Source organism: Leptodactylus fuscus, chromosome 9 (assembly GCF_031893055.1).
Source record: "Leptodactylus fuscus isolate aLepFus1 chromosome 9, aLepFus1.hap2, whole genome shotgun sequence".
Lineage (NCBI taxonomy): Eukaryota > Metazoa > Chordata > Amphibia > Anura > Leptodactylidae > Leptodactylus > Leptodactylus fuscus.
In genome coordinates, this window is record NC_134273.1 from 12726607 (window position 1) to 12748701 (window position 22095).

Genomic DNA, 22095 nt, shown 5'->3' on the forward strand with positions numbered 1-22095 from the left:
GGTGTAAGGAGCGTAAACATTGGGCGATTGAACAGTGGAAAAACGTTGTGTGGAGTGACGAATCACGGTACACAATGTGGCGATCCGATGGCAGGGTGTGGGTACGGCGAATGCCCGGTGAACGTCATCTGCCAGCGTGTGTAGTGCCAACAGTAAAATTCGGAGGCGGTGGTGTTATGGTGTGGACATGTTTTTCATGGAGTGGTCTTGCACCCCTTGTTGTTTTGCGTGGCACTATCACAGCACAGGCCTACATTGATGTATTAAACCCCTTCTTGCTTGCCACTGTTGAAGAGCAATTCGGGGATAGTGATTGTATCTTACAACACGATGGAGCACCTGTTCATACTGCACGGCCTGTGGCGGAGTGGTTACACTACAATAACATCTCTGTAATGGACTGGCCTGCACACAGTCCTGACTTGAATCCTATAGGACACCTTTGGGATGTTTTGGAACGCCGACTTGGTGCCAGGCCTCACCGACCTACATCGATACCTCTCCTCAGTGCAGCACTCCATGAAGAATGGGCGGCCATTCCCCAAGAAACCTTCCAGCACCTGATTGAACGTCTGCCTGCGAGAGTGGAAGCCGTCATCAAGGCTAAGGGTGGGCCAACACCATATTGTATCCAGCATTACCGATGGAGGGCACCACGAACTTGTAAGTCATTTTCATCCAGGTGTCCGGATACTTTTGATCACATAGTGTGGCCACTGCGGCCACAAACCAATGGCACCCAGCAGAGATAGCCATTTTTTTTTTTATCAACGTGCAAATCACGAATTGCAAGTGCAACAGGGGCGGAGCCAATTTGCCTATTGACGGCCCCCTGTGTTCAGCTGCCCTTTAGAATTGCTGCCCCCATGCCGCCTATTCCCAGCCTGTGCCCATGTCCTGGCACTAGTTCTAGTTCCTTCTTACTTCTCTGGAATTGTACCCCCGCTTATCTAAGGCTTTGTGTATTTCACGGATCACATTTCCTTCCGGTTGTAATTACACGACTGTCATAAAATAATCCAGCTGAGCTCTTAGCTCCTTCTGATAAGTACAGATTAGAGGCGCTATCTGAAATCCTACCCATAACCTGAGATAACACTCCTATCATCATATCATGTCCAGGATCATTAACCCTTTGCCATTCTCTGTTATACCTCGTCTGTACAATGTTCAGGTACGTGGTACATGACATAATATCATCCACAGGATGACAGGCCCTAAGGGTATGTTCACACTGAGTCTTTCGCAGTTAGATTTTCTCCTCACAAACATCAGCTGTGTCCCATCTGTACATTTTAGTAGCATTGACGTTTCCTTTTGTATTTGGCCCAGACCACCTTGAAGACTTGATCGCAGAGTATCTGTACACGCAAGCGTCCCATTGTTCCCACCCCTTGTTGGTGACTAGGGTTGAGCGATCGGGATCGGAAAAGATCGGATTCCGATCGGCGATCGAGTAAATTTCACAATTGCGATCGGCTGGAAAATGATCGGAAATCGGATTTTAAAATCGATCTCGAAATCTCAAGATCGGCTCAACCCAACTGGTGACCCTACATAGTAATTGTGCCCCATTTCTGTGCCACAGCTTGCCTCGCATTGACTATATGATGTCCAACTGCTACTTTGCCACTAAAAGGTTAATTTTCTCCCTTCTGACAGTGGAAGGCTGTGTATCATAAATCTTTTTCCTCCAGTGCACCAGAGGACGGGGTGATAAATTTACAATGCACAGACTGCCAGCCATCAAAGGGAACCAGAAAGGAAATCAATGAAGGTTAATGTGGTGAGAGTGACCTGTGGGCCCCCCTGGTCTCTGGGCCCATCTGAGACCACTGTGACCCCTATAGTTACGCCAGTGGTGGGTACTAACCTCTGCATACCAGGAACACCCAACAAGTCCTGACGTTTTTGAGATGCTATGACCCATTTGTCTTCCATCACAATTTGGCCCTAGTCAAAGTCGCTCAGCTCCTTACGCTTGCCCATTTTTGCCGCTTCCAACACACCCAGTTTAAGACCTGACTGTTCTCTTGCTGCCTAATATATCCCAGATCTTGACAGACGCCATTGTAATACAGGTGAGACGTCTCGAAGAATGTTCTCGATTCACTGACAGCTGGCAGTGATCTAGAAAATGGTGAAGAATCGCAACACAAGGCACGTCAGAAAGTTGCAAAGCATGATTATACAGCGATGGAGCCCTATTTACATAAACCACGGCGTGGCACGATGCCACCAGACAACGACATGTTAATAGAACATGGACGCTTCCTCATTCCTGTATAGGAGCCGTGTTATAGTAATTGCCGAAAATCTCTTCTTCCTTCCTGTATTGACTCAGAAGGGACGTCCCTGACCAGACGCACGCCTATAGATGCTACACTTGTGGTTTGCATTATATACACAAGTCTATATATATCTATATATACTGACCAGTCTGCCTTGCACTATATGTAGGGTACTGTGCAAAACATTTAGGCAGATGTAGAAAAAAAGTAAGAATGCTTTCAGAAATAGAACTGAACTATTAACCCATTTTTTTAACCTCTGCCTAAAACATTTGCACAGTACTGTATAGACATTCACCAGCGTGCCTTGCAGTATATATATGTACATTGGCCAGCCTGCTTTCCCTGCACAGATATAGTACTGCAAATCCTCACCACAGACACGAGCTTCAAGGCAAAATTTTCCAGTCTGATAAACCGTCAGCTTTGCAGTCATTGTTAGCAGTGTGTATAGTCCTGAAAGATCAGTGACTGGTGCAGGGCTACAAATATCCCCTGTGTTATCAGCGGGGTCAGAACGGGGGTATTCAGTCACATCTCTGAGTATGTCTCTACGTGTTAGATAATGTAAGACTCCTTAGAGACCTGGGGTACCGAGTGTCAGACTGCTCCCCCCCCAAAGTACCAGAGGATCCTCCGGGGGGCCCGGCTCTAACCCAGTAATGGTCCATCAGAGTACCAGAGGATCCTCCGGGGGGCCTGGCTCTAACATAGTGATGGTCCATCAGAGTACTAGAGGATCCTCCGGGGGGCCCAGCTCTAACATAGTGATGGTCCATCAGAGTACTAGAGGATCCTCCGGGGGGCCCAGCTCTAACCCAGTAATGGTCCATCAGAGTACTAGAGGATCCTATGGGGGGCCCCAGCTCTATCATAGTAATTTTCCATCAGAGTACTAGAGGATCCTATGGGGGGCCCCAGCTCTAACCCAGTAATGGTCCATCAGAGTACCAGAGGATCCTATGGGGGGTCCCGGCTCTAACCCAGTAATGGTCCATCAGAGTACTAGGGGATCCTCTGGGGGGCCCGGCTCTAACATAGTAATGGTCCATCAGAGTACCAGAGGATCCTCTGGGGTCCCGGCTCTAACCCAGTAATGATCCATCAGAGTACTAGAGGATCTTCTGGGGGACCCGGCTCTTATATAGTAATGGTCCATCAGGGTAATGGAGGATCCTCCGGGTGGCCGGGCTCTTATATAGTAATGGTCCATCAGAGTACCAGAGGATCCTCCCGGGGGGGCCCGGGCTCTAACATAGTAATGGTCAATCAGTAGACATCCAAATACGTAGTCTGCTATGGTCTATTCTCGAAGGGTTGTTGCAGAATCATTTTATATGATGGGCCCAAGGATCCTCAGGCTGACACTGATCCGACCAATCTCCGAGCCCACTGCCATAATGAAATATACTGGGAATGTTGGCAGGTATCACTGCGACCTTTTCAACTCTATGGGACAGCCGAGCCCTGTATTCCATTAAGACGGGATTACAAAGGACCCCCATTCTCATAATCTGTGGGGGACCCAGTGGTCGGAACACAACAGATCTAGAACCTTTTATCCTGTTCATAGGGGATAAGCTGTAATCTTGGCCCAACCCCTTTAAAGGTCAGCGCTGGCCATAAAAGAACATGGAAATAAGGTTAAAACCTTACGAATGAGGGGACTGTATAATCTTTCACAGCCTCTGCGACATTGCCAAACATGGAAGTGGGCACAAACCGCTTGGCCTTATGTATCAGCCCACGTTTGCGGCCATTTTTTTTTATTTCTCCAGTACGACTTTGCCAACTTCAATTGCTACCGTTTTGTGCACACAGCTCTGAAACAGACTTGTGTGTCTACAAGGTAACAGACTACAAACAAACCCTGGCCTGCGGTCATTATTCCCTTCTAGCCGTCCCTTACTTCCCCCTACGTATATTTGGTTGGGTACAAGGGAGGATCAGACTACACAAGGTGTGTAGTCTGTAAACATGGAAACCCATAGACTTGCATAGGAGCTGTATACGCAGTATAATATCTATAAATCTATAATATCTAGAAATCTTCTTTCCCATCGGAGTATACGGATTTCTGTACACGATTGTCTCAGTATAACAACATGTCCTATATATGTAACAGCAGAGTGAGAACACCCGCCGATAACTCAGCTTTTCCCGGGGTTTCAGAGGCAGGCTTATGTACTGATCGTTTTTGAAGCCGGCTGTGCTGCGGCCTTTTGCCCCTCCTGAATAATGAGCGAGCCACCTACGGCTCGTGGCATAGCAACAGGGGTTAAAGCACGAAAATTTGCCCTGGAGCAGCGGTGGCAGTGCGGCGTCTCGCCATACTACAGAGGCTCAGATCCGCTCGGCTCTTTTACTCTCTCACAGATCAATAATGCACCATGACAGCCCATTTAACATTTATAAACGCTGCTGTGGTGTGTGTGTGTGTATATATGTAGCAGAGCTGACTCTGTGTCCGTATAGTTCACTAGCCTTAGATCTAGAAATGTGTTTGCACACAACATGCCTGAGACTGTTTGCAGTCAGGCTCCTAGTCTGCACCAGGGCTCAGGACCTTGTGCTATATGACATAAATATCACCATGTTGTGGATATAGAGGAGAGATCCCTACAGCTCCACTATGGCGATGCGTAGACTGTTGCACAATCCACATTGCAGCACGGCTACATATTGTTACACATTTCCAGACAGGATAGTATGATGCAATGCTAATACTATATCGGATGTGACCTGTTGCAAGCTCAGAGTTTGCTGACACGGTATCATGCCAGGAGGTTAAAATTGCCACAAAACAAGGGCATACACAAAAACATCCATATGTCTTACAAGAGCATAATATACAGCTTAGTGGTTACAGTCTCTGGCAGGCACACAGCTTAGTGGTTATAGTCTCTGGCAGGCACACAGTTTAGTGGTTATAGTCTCTGGCAGATGCACAGCTTAGTGGTTACAGTCTCCAGCAGGCACACAGCTTAGTGGTTATAGTCTCCGGCAGGCACACAGCTTAGTGGGTATAGTCTCTGGCAGGCACACAGCTTAGTGGTTATAGTCTCCAGCAGGCACACAGCTTAGTGGTTATAGTCTCTGGCAGGCACACAGCTTAGTGGTTATAGTCTCCAGCAGGCACACAGCTTAGTGGTTATAGTCTCTGGCAGGCACACAGCTTAGTGGTTATAGTCTCCAGCAGGCACACAGCTTAGTGGTTATAGTCTCTGGCAGACGCACAGCTTAGTGGTTACAGTCTCCAGCAGGCACACAATTTAGTGGTTATAGTCTCTGGCAGGCACACAGCTTAGTGGTTATAGTCTCCGGCAGGCACACAGCTTAGTGGTTATAGTCTCAGGCAGGCACACAGTTTAGTGGTTATAGTCTCAGGCAGGCACACAGCTTAGTGGTTATAGTCTCTGGCAGGCACACAGCTTAGTGGTTATAGTCTCTGGCAGGCACACAGCTTAGTGGTTATAGTCTCTCGCAGGCACACAGCTTAGTGGTTATAGTCTCTGGCAGGCACACAACTTAGTGGTTACAGTCTCCAGCAGGCACACAGTTTAGTGGTTATAGTATCTGGCAGGCACACAACTTAGTGGTTATAGTCTCTGGCAGGCACACAGCTTAGTGGTTATAGTCTCTGGCAGGCACACAGCTTAGTATTATAGTCTCCGGCAGGCACACAGCTTAGTGTTATAGTCTCCGGCAGGCACACAGCTTAGTGGTTATAGTCTCCAGCAGGCACACAGCTTAGTGGTTATAGTCTCCAGCAGGCACACAGCTTAGTGGTTATAGTCTCTGGCAGGCACACAGCTTAGTGTTATAGTCTCCAGCAGGCACACAGCTTAGTGGGTATAGTCTCCGGCAGGCACACAGCTTAGTGGTTACAGTCTCCAGCAGGCACACAGTTTAGTGGTTATAGTCTCTGGCAGGCACACAGCTTAGTGGTTACAGTCTCTGCAGGCACACATCTTAGTGGTTGCGGTCTCTAATGGACATGCAGCCTACTGATTGTGGGGTTTGGTCCAAACACCTCATGACACCCCTATGGAAGTTTTTCTTAAAGGGCTGGCGGCAGGGAATTTAAGATAAATTAGAATTTAAGATAAATATATAATCGGGGGCCGGATAATTCTCTGCATGTGCCTGGCTGCAGATAACACCTCCTGGGATCCAGGGTTGTATGTAGCAGAGGTTGAGCAGCATAGACCAACTGTTGGGAGGAGGTCGGTACGAAATTTACCTGCTGCGCGAAAACAAAGGATTCGATTTTTGTTGGAATCACTTCCCTGAATAGAAACAAGTTGATCAAAGCCGCCTGCCGTTATATTCCTGTGAATTGTACAATTATTAGGGTGTTATTAGGAACCATTTACAGCGCCCGGCTGATCCTTATTCTCATGTAATTGGGAACCTTTCAAATATTTATTGAGAAATCATGAATGAGATAACCTGTGACATGAATATTGAGAGGCCTCACCATCCGCTTCATAGCCAGGCCTTTGATATGGTGCGTGCGATACTTCAAAGGCAATGGAGGCTTTTGCCACAATAAAGTAAGTAATACACGTTTACTTGAAAGGAGAGATAGCGGCGACTTTATTAATCCTGTAAAAGGAAATTTCAAAGGAAATTTTAGAAAAAAATAATAATTTAAGAATGAGTCATATTAAGAAATTAAGGGAAATTTATTAAGGGGCTGCAATGAAGAGAATAAATCCCAATATTGCCAATGTCCCTGGTTGTGATGTCAAAAATTTGCAAAAAATTTACAAGTGAACACAGGTGGGAGTCAGCAAAACCTAAATCATCTCTTCTGCAGAGTTGTCGGCTGGATCTTGTAGGACTGGAGTCTGGAGATTTGGTCTCTACCCGGTTGTAAGACTACAGTTCCCAGCATGCCCTGTCACCAGCAGCAGCGCTATTCTCTCTGCATGATTTGTGCGGAAACCGAGTGATAACCACACGGACCACATTATAGTCTATGGGGTTCGCGGGGTTCCCCAGGTATAGGTTTCTGTTTGAGGGGTGAACGGAAACAGGAACGCAGATGTGAAACGGGTCAAATAAAAAACTTTTTCGCAGAATCTGACATTTTGACACAGATTTCTAGGTGACCACCGCAGGCCCCCGAAGCCCCTGAAGCAGCTCCATGATGGCAGTGTCAGGGTGGGGAGTGGTATTATATAGGTGGGGGCACTAAGGGGTCATTATACAATATGGAGGGGCACTAAGGATGCAGAATATTGGGCATGGGGTAAGTGGATATTATACTGTATGTGGCAGCATTATATGAGATTATAATAGATGGGGGCATTATACTGTGCGGGGGCACTAAGGGGGCATTATGTGTATGGCGTCTTAAAGGGGCGGGATACTGTGTAATATAAGGGGCCCTTATCCTGTTTGTGGAGGCACTAAGGGAGACTATACTGTGTTTGGGGGCATTATAGGGGTATTATACTGTGCGGGGGTATTATACTCTGTATGGGGGCAGTATTACTTGTCTTCCCGGACATGACTTAACTTGGAGCTCCAAATCTGCCGCTTTCAGGGTGCGGTGACAATGTTAGGGCTGTTTTTGCTGTGTGATGTGGTTCCCTATTGAACATAATGGGACTGTTACTGTAAATGAGTAATTTTTATATATATTTCAGTAGAAAATCCTGCTGCAAAAAAAACGCAGTGTGAACATAGCCCAAGGATGAATGGTTATAACACGAATGTATACCGGGCTACAGGATGCCAGTGACAGGCTACTAGCAGATGTCTTCTCTCCTGCACTGCTGGGACTTGTAGTTCCTGGTTACCTGTGAGGTCTTTCCGGGATACGAAGGGGTTAACGCTCCAGTTTGTTTTGCACATCCTCCCTCTCCCCGCCCACAGGGGGCGTGTCACACACACACACACACACACACACACACACACACACACCGCGGATGACATAGGCCCCGCCCCTCCTTCTGATTGTCTCCGCGTTACCCCGCCCCTCGCTGTCAATCCTTACGTGTAACCGCTTGCAGGTTCCTGGAGACCACACCCCCGTTCGGACACACCCCGTGGGCGGAGCGCTGGCCGTCAGTGCTCAGGCTGCCGGCTCCATGCGCCCCGGGACCCGGCGGAGGCACCATGAGGAGCGGCTGCAGCAGCGGGGCCATCCCGGGCCTCCTACTGTTGCTGGTGCTGGGGACCCGCACTGCTCGAGGTAAGCCGGGGTCGGGCTGTGTAGTGCGGGGATCATTGCTCATGTTCATCCTTCTCCTGTGCGGTGTCTCCTCCTCCATCACATCCAGGCCGGGCTACATCAGCACCAGCAGCCGCTTCTGACTCCGGCTGCCCCCCATTATTCTCCCGCAGACCTCTGCCCGTCTCAGACACCTCTACCTGATGCCCTTCCCCGCACCAGTCAGGTCATAGGCTGCGATTTTCTTGCGATTTCAGCAATGCGACTTCCTTGTGACAGTTTTGTATATTTTCCATTGACTTCTATGGAGGGTGATTGTAAAGTTTTGCAGGTTGTCCTATGAGGCAGGGTATTGGGTGGGCTACTGGGCACCCTCAGGGGCTGCAAAACTTGCCCTATAGAAGATGCCACATGCGGTGTGTTGTGAGCTGGCAGTGGGGCATTATAATACAATACCGCCTAGTGGTGCCCAGGTGTGTAAGCGCTATAGGTGACCTGCTGAGTACAGTGCAGGGGCACTAAGGGAGCAATATTCTGGGGTTGAGGATGCCAAGGGGGCAGTATACTGTGTATGGGGGTTCTAAGGGGGCAGGATGCTGTATCTGGGGGTGCTAAGGGGGCAGTATACTGCATATGGCGGTACTAAGGGAACAGTACATTGTACGTGGAGGTGCTAAGGGGGCAGTATACTGCATATGGGGGTGCTAAGGGGGTAGGGTACTGAATTTAGGACAGTATACTGTGTGTGAGGGCACTTATGGAGTATTATACTGTGTTGGAATAGTAAAGGTCCCACTGGACATAACTCTGTTGGGGGCCCCAGAAATGCCAAATCTGCCTTTTGCTAGTGTGCGGCCACCCATATGGTGACTAAATTTGCACAATGTGCAGTGCAAAGTTGTGGGGTGATATAACTGTTGTATTATATGGGACTGTCACCCTTCATAGAAGTTGGTGGGGTTGCCAGGAATGTCTATAGAGTGCCAGGGATGTCAATAGGAGGAATAGGAATCTGCATTTTCATTGATGCAACTCCCTTGTGTAACACGCTTACACCACTTGGCACACATCCCAGTTTTGATTCCCCCTTCTGCTCCTCTTCTACCCGCTGACTGATGATCTGGTGCACCCCCTGCCCCAGGATGTAGATGGGTCATCACCTCCAACCTTCCCCCACATTACTCTCATCAGTGCACCTCTCATCTAATACTCATCACTGAGTAGAGGGTTGTATACATTATATATATATATATATATATATATATATATATATATAGAGTAGGGGGCTGTATACATTATATAGAGTAGGGGGCTGTATACATTATATATATATATATATATATATATATATATATATATTTAGAGTAGGGGGCTGTATACATTATATATATATATAGAGTAGGGGCTGTATACATTATATATATATATATATATATATATATATAGAGTAGGGGGCTGTATACATTATATATATATATATATAGAGTAGGGGGCTGTATACATTATGCCATCATCCCATCATCCATCCTCCATTCACCCAGTGCCCCCCACTCACCCTCTGGCTTCTTCCCCAGCGCTGCCCCCCTCTGACTGTGAAGAGAACCAGTTCCAGTGCTCCAACCAGCGCTGCATCCCCAGCCTGTGGCGATGTGATGAGGATGATGATTGCTCCGATAACAGTGATGAGGAGGGCTGCCGTGAGTGTGGGGTCCTGGGGGGGGGGGGGTTCTCTGCTCTTCCAACTACCATGCCAAGAAGGCTTTATAATCTACTAGCGTGCACTGTGCATGATAATAGGGGAGCGGCGGGGGCTGGGGGCACATGATCGCCCCTGTGGGCAAAGGCATCTCTATAGATTGGCATGGAGGAGGCGTTACATGGAGCATTAAACATCTGTGCAGCAGAAACGCTTTACTGTATGCTGGAGTGATCTGGGGGCAAATTGAGGGGGGGAAACAAATTCCTGGGGGTTGCTCTGGGAACCTGTCAACAAATGACCGCGCGCCATTTACGGTGGGCCATTGTCTGTAGCCTGTGATACTTGTGCAATATTTCTATGAGATTGACAAGTTGCATTTATATTTGGCGCCTGAAGGGGGTGCTAGTGGGGCCTATGTACAGACGGCCCGGAGGGGCAACAACGTGGTATTTCACCTTTGCCTGGGGTGTTACAATACAGACTGAAGCCCCGAGGAAGCAGTGATAGGAGTCTGTGGCACCTGTAAAGTAGATATGTTGTGGATTCTGTTTCTTAAAGGGATATGATGGATGATCACCCCATTTAGATATGGGACCCCTGTGCTCATGTTTGGTGGGGGGCTTGGTGCTATCCTGTGGATAAGTGGAAGTTGTGATTGTGGGGCAACCTTCTTAAAGGGGTATTCCCGCCTCTAGAAAGTGGGTCCCCTGACTACGCCTCTAGTCCGCCTTTTTGTCAACATTTGATGTGAAAGTTTTTTGGACGTACAATGTGTTGACCGCCCCCCTTTTTGGCACATGATGTACCCAGGTTACGTATAAAACGACAACTGAATGGATGCAGAATATTGGGAGTGGGAGATCTGCCCACTCATCTGTGAGGTCACCCCATAGTTTTCAGGATCCTCCCGGGAATGTGGGCAAGTATGGTGACAACGTGGGCAAGTGTCAGGCTGATGTTTGCTCTGGGGCCCCTCCAATAGTTGGGTGACCCCCCCTTCTCTTGTATTGGAGCCTGGGCCCCCCGATACTCCAGTCTGACAGTGGCTTAACATGCTCCGCTCTCTCCATTTCTTTGGTATTGCTAAAAGGAGTTGAGCCCATCTGCTGGGATATTTTTGAAACTCCCTTAGAAGTCAATGGAGAGGGCTGCGTATGCGCGGTTCGCTCGGTACTCCTAGTGGCCATGGGATGTGGGTCAGGGCCCTCCTTGGTAGGATAGATGGGACCTGCACCGGATATGTCATAGATGTCTGAGTAATATCCATCTGACTCCAATATACAGGTTGTATCCCCAGAAGCAGAGCATGCGCGCCCCCTCTGGCCATAGTGTGTATCACATAGTCTGACCCCCTAGGCCCTGTCAGTATTTCTTAGATTGATGGTATCACATGTATAGGACCTTCTATTTGACATCCTGGCTGAGACGTCTTATTATTTGTGTATTAGCCGGGTATTTGACATCCACGTGGCGAGCAGCGCCTTGTGTTCCCGTGACCGCCTGCTGATCTGGCACCTGCTGCCTCTATTAGGAGACGTATTTTTGGAGGTCCCTGCGTCTCCTTATTCACATTGTCATGTTGGTGTTGATCGGATACTGGATACAGCCGCTCTTTCTGAATGAACGCGATCACCCGGAGTCATTGGCTGCGGTGCGGCATCAGATGTAGTCACATGTATCGGAGGGGCCCAGTAGTAAGGCAGCGCTCGTCTACACACCCCTGACCTGGTGCATTACAGGCTGGATCCAGCATTAACCATTTCCTTCCTGCAGGGGTCTGGTGGCATTGATCGTACAATGATGGCTGATGATGAGTGACACATGGGGTGTATGTGTGATATCTGCAGTGATATACGACGACGCTGCTCTTGTCTTGCACGTCTTCTCTGTGTACACACAAACTGCGGCTTCTGGTTACACGAGGAAATGAATGCGAGTCCTGCTTTGTCATGCTGTCAGGGCATTGTCAATCGCCACGCCTCACCGTGACATATGGGGCATTAATGCAGCCACACGTCCCCATTAAGAGCTTTAGAGCTGCACTTCGCTCCTCAGTTTACGTCATTTTTACTGTGTAATATCTGAATATCGAGGAACCATATGGTGAACATATATATATATATATATATATATATATATATATATATATATATATATATACACTGTGTAGAATCTATCCATCTATCTATCTATCTATCTATCTATCGATCGATATTTATTAAGGCTCCATTACCACCGCTGTGTTTTTTGGGTCCATGTTTGGTAGTCCTGTCTCAGTCATTGGAGTGTATAGATCTGTGATGGACGGCAGGTCGCTACTATCCATAGGTCACCTATTCAGTTTTTGACTGTCCCATACAGGACACACGGGTACAGGGTCATGTTTGTGTTGGTTTAGCTTGTTTTAGTATTAAGAGGGACTACAAGGTACCATTTGGCGCCGCTGATCTTGGCAACTGAAGACTTTATACATATTTTGGTTATACGTGGTTAACGGCAACGATAAATCCTTTCATATTTTAATATTGACATCTGGGATAGAACTTGTTCTGATAAGACGTTTTCATGTGTCTTGTGTGTCGCTAATAATGTAGTCACATCACAGACGTATGGGAGATTTATTTTACTTTCTTTTTAAAACATAAAGAATGTCAGGATGTGATGATAACATGGTCTTATATGAAGTCAGGAGGTGGCTACTAATGTGTAACCTAATATCAGGGTTCCTGTACTGTGACATCACTGTGTGTATTATCTCTGTACTGTGACATCACTGTGTGTATTATCCCTGTACTGTGACATCACTGTGTGTATTATCCTGTACTGTGACATCACTGTGTGTATTATCCCTGTACTGTGACATCACTGTGTGTATTATCCCTGTACTGTGACATCACTGTGTGTATTATCTCTGTACTGTGACATCACTGTGTGTATTATCTCTGTACTGTGACATCACTGTGTGTATTATCTCTGTACTGTGACATCACTGTGTGTATTATCTCTGTACTGTGACATCACTGTGTGTATTATCCCTGTACTGTGACATCACTGTGTGTATTATCTCTGTACTGTGACATCACTGTGTGTATTATCCTGTACTGTGACATCACTGTGTGTATTATCTCTGTACTGTGACATCACTGTGTGTATTATCCTGTACTGTGACATCACTGTGTGTATTATCCTGTACTGTGACATCACTGTGTGTATTATCCCTGTACTGTGACATCACTGTGTGTATTATCTCTGTACTGTGACATCACTGTGTGTATTATCTCTGTACTGTGACATCACTGTGTGTATTATCTCTGTACTGTGACATCACTGTGTGTATTATCTCTGTACTGTGACATCACTGTGTGTATTATCTCTGTACTGTGACATCACTGTGTGTATTATCTCTGTACTGTGACATCACTGTGTGTATTATCTCTGTACTGTGACATCACTGTGTGTATTATCTCTGTACTGTGACATCACTGTGTGTATTATCTCTGTACTGTGACATCACTGTGTGTATTATCCTGTACTGTGACATCACTGTGTGTATTATCTCTGTACTGTGACATCACTGTGTGTATTATCTCTGTACTGTGACATCACTGTGTGTATTATCTCTGTACTGTGACATCACTGTGTGTATTATCTCTGTACTGTGACATCACTGTGTGTATTATCTCTGTACTGTGACATCACTGTGTGTATTATCCTGTACTGTGACATCACTGTGTGTATTATCCCTGTACTGTGACATCACTGTGTGTATTATCCTGTACTGTGACATCACTGTGTATTATCTCTGTACTGTGACATCACTGTGTGTATTATCCCTGTACTGTGACATCACTGTGTGTATTATCCTGTACTGTGACATCACTGTGTGTATTATCTCTGTACTGTGACATCACTGTGTGTATTATCTCTGTACTGTGACATCACTGTGTGTATTATCCCTGTACTGTGACATCACTGTGTGTATTATCTCTGTACTGTGACATCACTGTGTGTATTATCTCTGTACTGTGACATCACTGTGTGTATTATCCCTGTACTGTGACATCACTGTGTGTATTATCCCTGTACTGTGACATCACTGTGTGTATTATTCCTGTCGGACCTCCACTGATCACATATTGATGACCTATCACCTAGGTGACCCTATTGTTTATACATCTAATAGCCAAAATCCCTGGTAACTATTACAGTATGGATATAAGCTGTTACCAGGTCTCTGTATAAGTCTCTGTACACATCTGTGTCCGCCTACCATCAGTCCAGCACTTTCAGTTATACAGGACTGACACCTGATGGTCCTCATTGTAGTCTTAGGGGTCTGTGCGGCTCCACTACTGCCCACTATCTTAGCAGTCCGTTGTTCTGTTTCCCCCATAGGCACCTGATACTGGTGTGACCCTGGCGCCGGCTGGGAGGTCATGTGCTGGAGATGGGGGAGGGGGGGGGGGTCTCCACTGAAGGAGGTAACATTCCTAGAAGAAAATGGCAAAAACTGCTGCTAAATCCCCCTGCAGGTGTGAACACCTCCTGACTCTGCGATTGATCTCTGCAGAATGTATATCTCGGATACAGATCAGCATTTCTAGTATTTGTAGATCGGATCTGCCTTTAAGCTGCACACGTTTTCTGTTGTGATAAGTCTGAAGCGTGGAGATTGAATGAATCCTGAGACGTCTTGCGAAGACGTGTGAAGTTACAATGCAGGCGGAAGGGGTTACGGGAATGTTAAGCTGAATTATTAATGTGCGTTTGGCGGATGTAACACTAATTGACGTTGGGCATTGGGATGTGAGCGTGGATTTCTACACGCAGGATCCTGACATTGTATATGTGAGGGCTGTATATAGAGATCTGCTTAGTGTGCACTTATCTGATAAGTAAATATCGCGCTCCTCCAGCACCGCCATGGCGGAGAATGGTAATGTACATGCAATCCTGGAGGAGATTATGCAGATCAGATAGAGTTGTAATACCGCCTGCTATATTTATACCGTATAACTAATGTCACTTCCCTGGACTGTGCTCGCGCTGAGCCTAGTCCTGCCACACAATGGAGCTGAATCAGCAGCGCTCGCAGAGGACAGCGCTCACATGGCTCCCAGTGACATCACTCATCCAGGATTTAAAGGAACACTCCATCAAAGCTGATGCCCCGCACCAGGTATAACACCGTGAGGCTGCATTCACACTGAGTAACGCTGGCGTTTTTTGTGCTTAGTTTTGCACATAGCGCCGCGTTAACGCCACGTGTACGCCGTTGTTTGCGCCGCGCTATTTTGCGTTCGCATTGAACGGCACAAACGCGGCGTATACTCGGCGTTAACGCGGTGCTATGTGCAAAAATAAGCACAAAAAACGCCAGCGTTACTCAGTGTGAATGCAGCCTGAGACAGCTTGGCCTCGAACGTTCCTTTAAAGGAATATTCCTCTAAATTGCAGTTACATGTGATATATTTACTGGTTATAGGTGTATTAAAATGGGGTCATGATGGCCGCCGTATCAGGAAAGGGTTTCCATCATCTACCTGTTTTAATTCTGCAGTGTAGAGTCGTGTTAAAGGGGTGGTCTGTATTGGGCCCTTTGTGGTATACTCTGACAGGGCTTCACTGCTAATGTAAGCTGTGGGCACATACCTTGTACAAGCACTTCAAGGGAAGGGTTAATTCCCCTGTCCTGACTGCGCCTGTTCTGAGCATGTGGTGGTAGTTGAGTTAGTGCATTATAAATTGGTACTGGTTATGTCATAGCTTTGGTCTGGCGCTCTTTTGGCCTGGTCTGGCGCTCTTTTGGCCTGGTCTGGAGCTCTTTAGCCTGGTCTGGCGCTCTTTGGCCTGGTCTGGTGCTCTTTGGCTTGGTCTGGTGCTCTTTGGCCTGGTCTGGTGCTCTTTGGCCTGGTCTGGCGCTCTTTGGCCTGGTCTGGCGCTCTTTGGCCTGGTCTGGTGCTCTTTGGCTTGGTCTGGTGCTCTTTGGCCTGGTCTGGCGCTCTTTGGCCTGGTCTGGTGCTCTTTGGCTTGGTCTGGTGCTCTTTGGCCTGGTCTGGCGCTCTTTGGCTTGGTCTGGCGCTCTTGAGTCTATTGCTAATTGGCCTGGTCTGGCGCTCGTTGGCCTGGTATGGCCCTGTCTAGGAATGTCTAGATATACTCTTTAATGTCTGTAAACCCTGTACCCCATACTCAGATGTATCTTACTTATCCCAAGGAGGAGAGCATGTGTGCCCCCTATGGCCATAGTGTGTATCACATACTACAGTCTGACCCCCCCAGGGCCTGTCAGTATTTATTACATTTATGATATCACATTTATAGGACCTTATATTTGACATCCTGGATGTGACGTCGTATTATTTGACATCTACGTGGTGAGCAGCGTTTCATGTTCCCGTGACCGTCCAGTGATCAGGATCTGTTCTCTGACCTCTATTAGGATGCATATTTTTGGAGGGCCTCGTGAGCGCCACCATGCTGTCCTGTCCCAATCATTGGCGGCTGCACAACATCCTCCATCATTTACACCAATGCCCTATCGATGGAATGTGGTAACACATATTCATTTTCCCTACAGTGCCCCCAAAGGAGAACTGAAGCATTACACCATTCCTATAACATTATATGATGATTCATGTAACATAAGACGGGACAGGTCCTCCAGAGTGAGAGGTCCTGCTATGTTAACTCCGAATTACCTACCTTTATTTTTCCATGTAGCAAATTGCATAAGAACTGCAAAAAAAAAAATGTCTGTAATTTTTCTTTCCTTTCTTGCAAAAAAAAAAAAATCCAGTCTAGCTACTTCTAAAAATTCCCATTACACTGAGCTGACATTTGCCGGTACGTTTGTTCGCATTCCTATAGACAGGAGATGTCACTCAGCGCCAGCATCCGTCTAGTGGCCGCCTAAAGCGACATCAGTAACGTCTGTCCAATGTGGACACCTGACTATACGTAATATTTTGCAGGTCATGAATGTTCTCTTAGGGCCGCACCTCTAGTCAGGACTGTCCGATATTATACAGGGAGTCTGTCGGGTCCAAAGTGACCCCAAACCAGTAATAGGCGCCTTTAAAGGGGTTCTCTAATTGTAATTGATGGCCTGTCTTTAGGCTAGGCCATCGTAAGAAGATCCATGGCGGCCGACAATCGAGACCCACCCCATAGGTCAGCTGTTTAAAGGATCTATGACATCATATTTATCAATCACATGACCAGATCGCAACTCAGCCCCATTCAAGTGAATCCTATGGGTAGGTCGTCCATTATTGAGAACCTTTCTAGCCACAAACCAATGTGAAGATGATCATTGTTTTATGCATAGGCAAATTAGTCTGCAAGTGCACCAGGGGCGGGGCCTGATGTGCCAGAATTACCTATACACTGTGATTGGCAGATCGTAAAAGTGTTAATCAAAGTTAAAGGGGCGGAGCACTTACGAGCTGAGTAATTGCAATGGTCTTTAGTCAGAGCTGGAAAATTAGGGCCTGCCCCCAGTGCACTTGCAGATTGATTTATATAGCCATGAATAGAGGATTATCTCTGAGCTGCTTCCTCGTTTTGTAGCCACAAAGGGATGTGTTTGCTCCGATCAAAGGCCCCCCGCACTGTCCGCACACCACTATTATTGGTTTGGGACCTGACAGGCTCCCTTTATATCAGGACGCAGAGGTTTTATATGTGCAATAAACTTTATCTACAAAGACTTTCTATAATGACGTCCTGTTATTGCAGTTCTGTGGAAAGTACCGTCATGTGGATAAGCGGCTGGTCTTCCCCTTTCCTGTTTTTTGTTTTAATTTATTATTTTTTCTTTAATTAAAAAAATAAAATAAATTAAATTTTTTTTTAAATATATATATATATATATATATATATATATATATATATATATGATATTATATTATTATTTTACAAATACAAATAAAGCGTCCACTGTGACTGGAGACAGTTTTTGGATATCAACCAATAAAACAAACACATTTGTAGTTTCTTATAGATGTATAGATGACGAGATGTTTCCTGGTTATAACAGGTTTGATGACTTTGCAATTTGCATTAAAGGGATTTTCCAGCATAAAAATATTGATGGCCTATCCTAAGAATATATCATCCGTATCAGATCAATGTCCCCATTGATCAGCTGATACACAGAGAATGGAGCAGGAAGCAGACAGCGCCGTTCTTTGCATAGTGGCTGAACTGAGTCATTGCAGGTTAGCTCCCATTCAACTGAATCAGAGATAAACTGCAATACCTGCTTTGGCCTCTACATAGAGAACGGTGTTGTCTGCTTCCTGCGCCGTTCTATGTGTATCAGCTACTGAGAATGGTAACGTATTGCTCGCCATGTACAATTCAGCTATGGCCCAATTCTTGCTCTCTAGAGCAAGAATTGGGCCAAATAAGTCACAGGGCCACATATAGTGTAAATGTATAACGCTGGGGTCCTGTACGAAGCTACTCACACATAGTAGCGTTGTGAGATCCATTTTCTAATCGGTAGAGTGGGCTATTTGATAATGTCCCACAGGGTGGGGGCTATCCAAAAATTTGCAATAATTCCTAGGATATATAGGGACTCGCAGAAGAAGATGACATGGTAAGAGGGCAAGGAATGACTCCTGATCTATACAGAACACAAAGCTTGGGGGTCATCTGTTATCGTCCCAGCCATGGCATGATAGACAAATTTGCACCCATAATTTTTTGGGAATGAGGCATGACCATAATTGGTGAAGGTCAGGGGCCATTTTGTGCAAGAATCTGGGAAGTTTGGTTCAGGCTGCTTTCACGATATCCATTGGCCTTGGCCATTTACTCATCTCTTCGGGGCTCTGGTGTGGCCCCCTGTTCTCTTCAGGTCTTCTACTAACCTAGGGACTGCTGGGGGAGAAAGACGCCCCAAATTTGTGGAGAGTAAAGACCTACCCAGTCAATGGCGTCCACCCTTGTCCATATGTAACCATTGTTTGGGGACCCAAACGACGAAGACCGCGGTGCCAATGTGAACCTATCTATAACTGAGACATCCTTGCACTATAATCCGGGGGGATTTATGTCCGAATTATACGTCGGGGAGTCCTCACATCACGTCCCTCCGCCTCTAGGCCTGGACAAAGTGTGTACAGGGCCTAGGCCTTAGTCAGAGAGGACGCCGCAGGCAAGCAATTACTTCCGAATATTTTCCTCTGTAAATCCAGTAGAAAATGTATTTATTTTCCCGTGTTTTTTTTAATGTAACTTTTTGCCTTAATTTTTAATTTGCGGAGCGGGACAAGTGGCTTATCTTTTCATATCCTGCCCTAAGTGGATTTGCATCGACTTGACTGGAGAGCGCCGATGCTTTCGTGTTTACCTAGAGATCTGGCAATTTCATTCTCGATTTGTATAATCCAATTTAATGTCTGCTTTTATAATAACCTTGTTGAATAATTTAATCCAATGGAGATTTACAAATTGCGCGTGGCGAGCGCCTGTATGGCGTATACACAACGTGACGCGTAATGAGGTAAAACCCCCACATTTTTATATTGGATTTTTTTTTTATGCTCTGTAATCTATTTGTTACATGAAGTCGTATAATCTGGGGCATCGCTTCCCAGCCGGTTCGGGCTGGTGTTTCCAAAATCGGATTAACGGTAGAATTTATAGAGTGACTTGCGTTACCCATGTGACTTCCATAGTTCTGATACTGTATACAGAAGTGGATAGTTTAATGGGGACTTCTGGATGACGTCTGCTCACTTATAGTTAAAGGGTTAGAAAAACGTAACTGCAGCGCCACGTTGGACCACAGGTTGTGTCCGGTATTGCAGCTTAGTTGCATTTGTCCTGAAAGTGTGTTCCAGGGCCTCTGCTGAAAGGTGCCCATACATTGTGTAATTGTGCGCCAATTTTATGGGGCCCTCCTGACTGTCTACTGAAAAGTTGGCAGCAAAATGCACCGTGTGAACATACCCTTGCACGAGAGGCCTGACCTGATCCTCCCTGTGTCCTGGAGTTGCTTGCAAGAGGTGTTGGTTGGTGGTTGAGTCAAATATCTTAGTCCCAGGCACTTCTCCATGTGTTTACCGCATCATGGCCTCCAGACCTGAGCAGATCCGAAGTTAGTGGCTCTTTAACATGAAGTAAGACGTGTGGAATTATATACTACTACGCAGGCGCACACAAAAAGTGTGAAACAACTGAAAATCTGTCTTATATTCTCGGTTCTTCAAAGTAGCCACCTTTTGCTTTGATTCCTGCTTTGCACACTCTTGGCATTCTCTTGATGAGCTTCATGAGGTAGTCACCAGGAATGGTTTTCTCTTCACAGGTGTGCCCTGTCAGGTTTAATAAGTGGGATTTCTTGCCTTATAAATGGGGTTGGGACCATCAGTTGTGTTGTTGAGAAGTCAGGTGGATACACAGCTGATAGTCCTACTGAATAGACTGTTAGACTTTGTATTATGGCAAGAAAAAAGCAGCTAAGTAAAGAAAAATGAGTGGCCATCATTACTTTAAGAAATGAAGGTCAGTCAGTCCGAAAAATTGGGAAAACATGAAGTGTTCCCAAGTGCAGTTGCAAAAATCATCAAGCGCTACAGAGAAACTGGCTGACATGAGGACTGCCCCAGGAAAGGAAGACCAAGAGTCGCCTCTGCTGCAGAGGATGAGGACCGCCCCAGGAAAGGAAGACCAAGAGTCACCTCTGCTGCGGAGGATAAGTTCATCCGAGTCACCAGTCTCAGAAATTGCAGGTTACAGCAGCTCAGATTAGAGACCAGGTCAATGCCACACAGAGGTCTAGCAGCAGACACATCTCTACAACAACTGGTGAGAGGAGACTTTGTGCAGCCGCCGGCCTTCGTGATAAAATATCTGCTAGAAAACCACTGCTAAGGACAGGCAACAAGCAGAAGAGAACACAAGGAATGGACATTAGACCAGTGGAAGTCTGTGCTTTGGTCTGATAAGTCCAAATTTGAGATCTTTGGTTTCAACCACCGTGTCTTTGTGTGACGCAGAAAAGGTCAATGGCTGGGCTCTACATGCCTGGTTCCCACCGTGAAGCATGGAGGGGGAGGTGTGATGGTGTGGGGGGGCCAAGCTGGTGACATTGTTGGGGATTTATTCAAAATTGGCATACTGAATCAGCATGGCTACCACAGCATCTTGCAGCAGCATACTATTCCATCCGGTTTGCGTTTAGTTGGACCATCATTTATTTTTCAACAGGACAATGACCCCAAACACCTCCAGGCTGTGTAAGGGCTATCTGACCAAGATGGAGAGTGATGGGGTGCTACGCCAGATGACCCGGCCTCCACAGTCACCAGACCTGAACCCAATCGAGATGGTTTGGGGTGAGCTGGACCGCAGAGTGAAGGCAAAAGGGCCAACAAGTGCTAAGTATCTCTGGGAACTCCTTCAAGACTGTTGGAAGACCATTTCAGGTGACTACCTCTTGAAGCTCATCAAGAGAATGCCAAGAGTGTGCAAAGCAGGAATCAGAGCAAAAGGAAGCGAGAATATAAGACAGATTTTCAGTTGTTTTCCACGTGTTACTTCATAGTTTTGATGCCTTTAGTGTGAATCTACAATTTCCATAGTCAGAAAACTCTTAGAATGAGAAGGTGTCCAAACTTTTGGTCTGTACTCTACTTTGGGTTTCATGTGACATATCCTCAGTATATAGACAAGGTCGTCTCACTCTGATCTTGGCACACACGAGTCCCCGGTGAGCGTCTTCTGAAGAACATCACATCCATTAGTGAGATTGTCTGTGAGGAAACCTTTTACCCTGTGTTACCGCCATTAGTGGTCCCCGTGAAGGACCCTCAGAACACGTCCTGTGCATTAGTACATGTTAGTCTTGGGTAAAGGCTGTGAATATTTCTCCATCTTTTACTTGTACTTTATACTCCAATGAG

At 46.4% G+C, this 22095-nt stretch overlaps 1 protein-coding gene across 2 annotated transcripts in view; it reads left to right on the forward strand.

Annotated features, from left to right (window-relative positions):
* The first annotated feature begins 8371 nt into the window (after positions 1-8371).
* The window catches only part of LRP8 (LDL receptor related protein 8), a 116128-nt gene continuing 102404 nt past the window's right edge, over positions 8372-22095 (forward strand). Inside the window, exons 1-2 of one of the 2 annotated variants that reach the window (XM_075287858.1) lie at positions 8388-8496; positions 10050-10172. In XM_075287858.1, the coding sequence (XP_075143959.1) occupies positions 8421-8496; positions 10050-10172 (199 nt within the window). In that variant the 5' untranslated portion in view covers positions 8388-8420. Of the gene's footprint in view, positions 8497-10049; positions 10173-22095 lie in introns of both variants that reach the window. The other variant, XM_075287859.1, reaches the window with a different exon arrangement.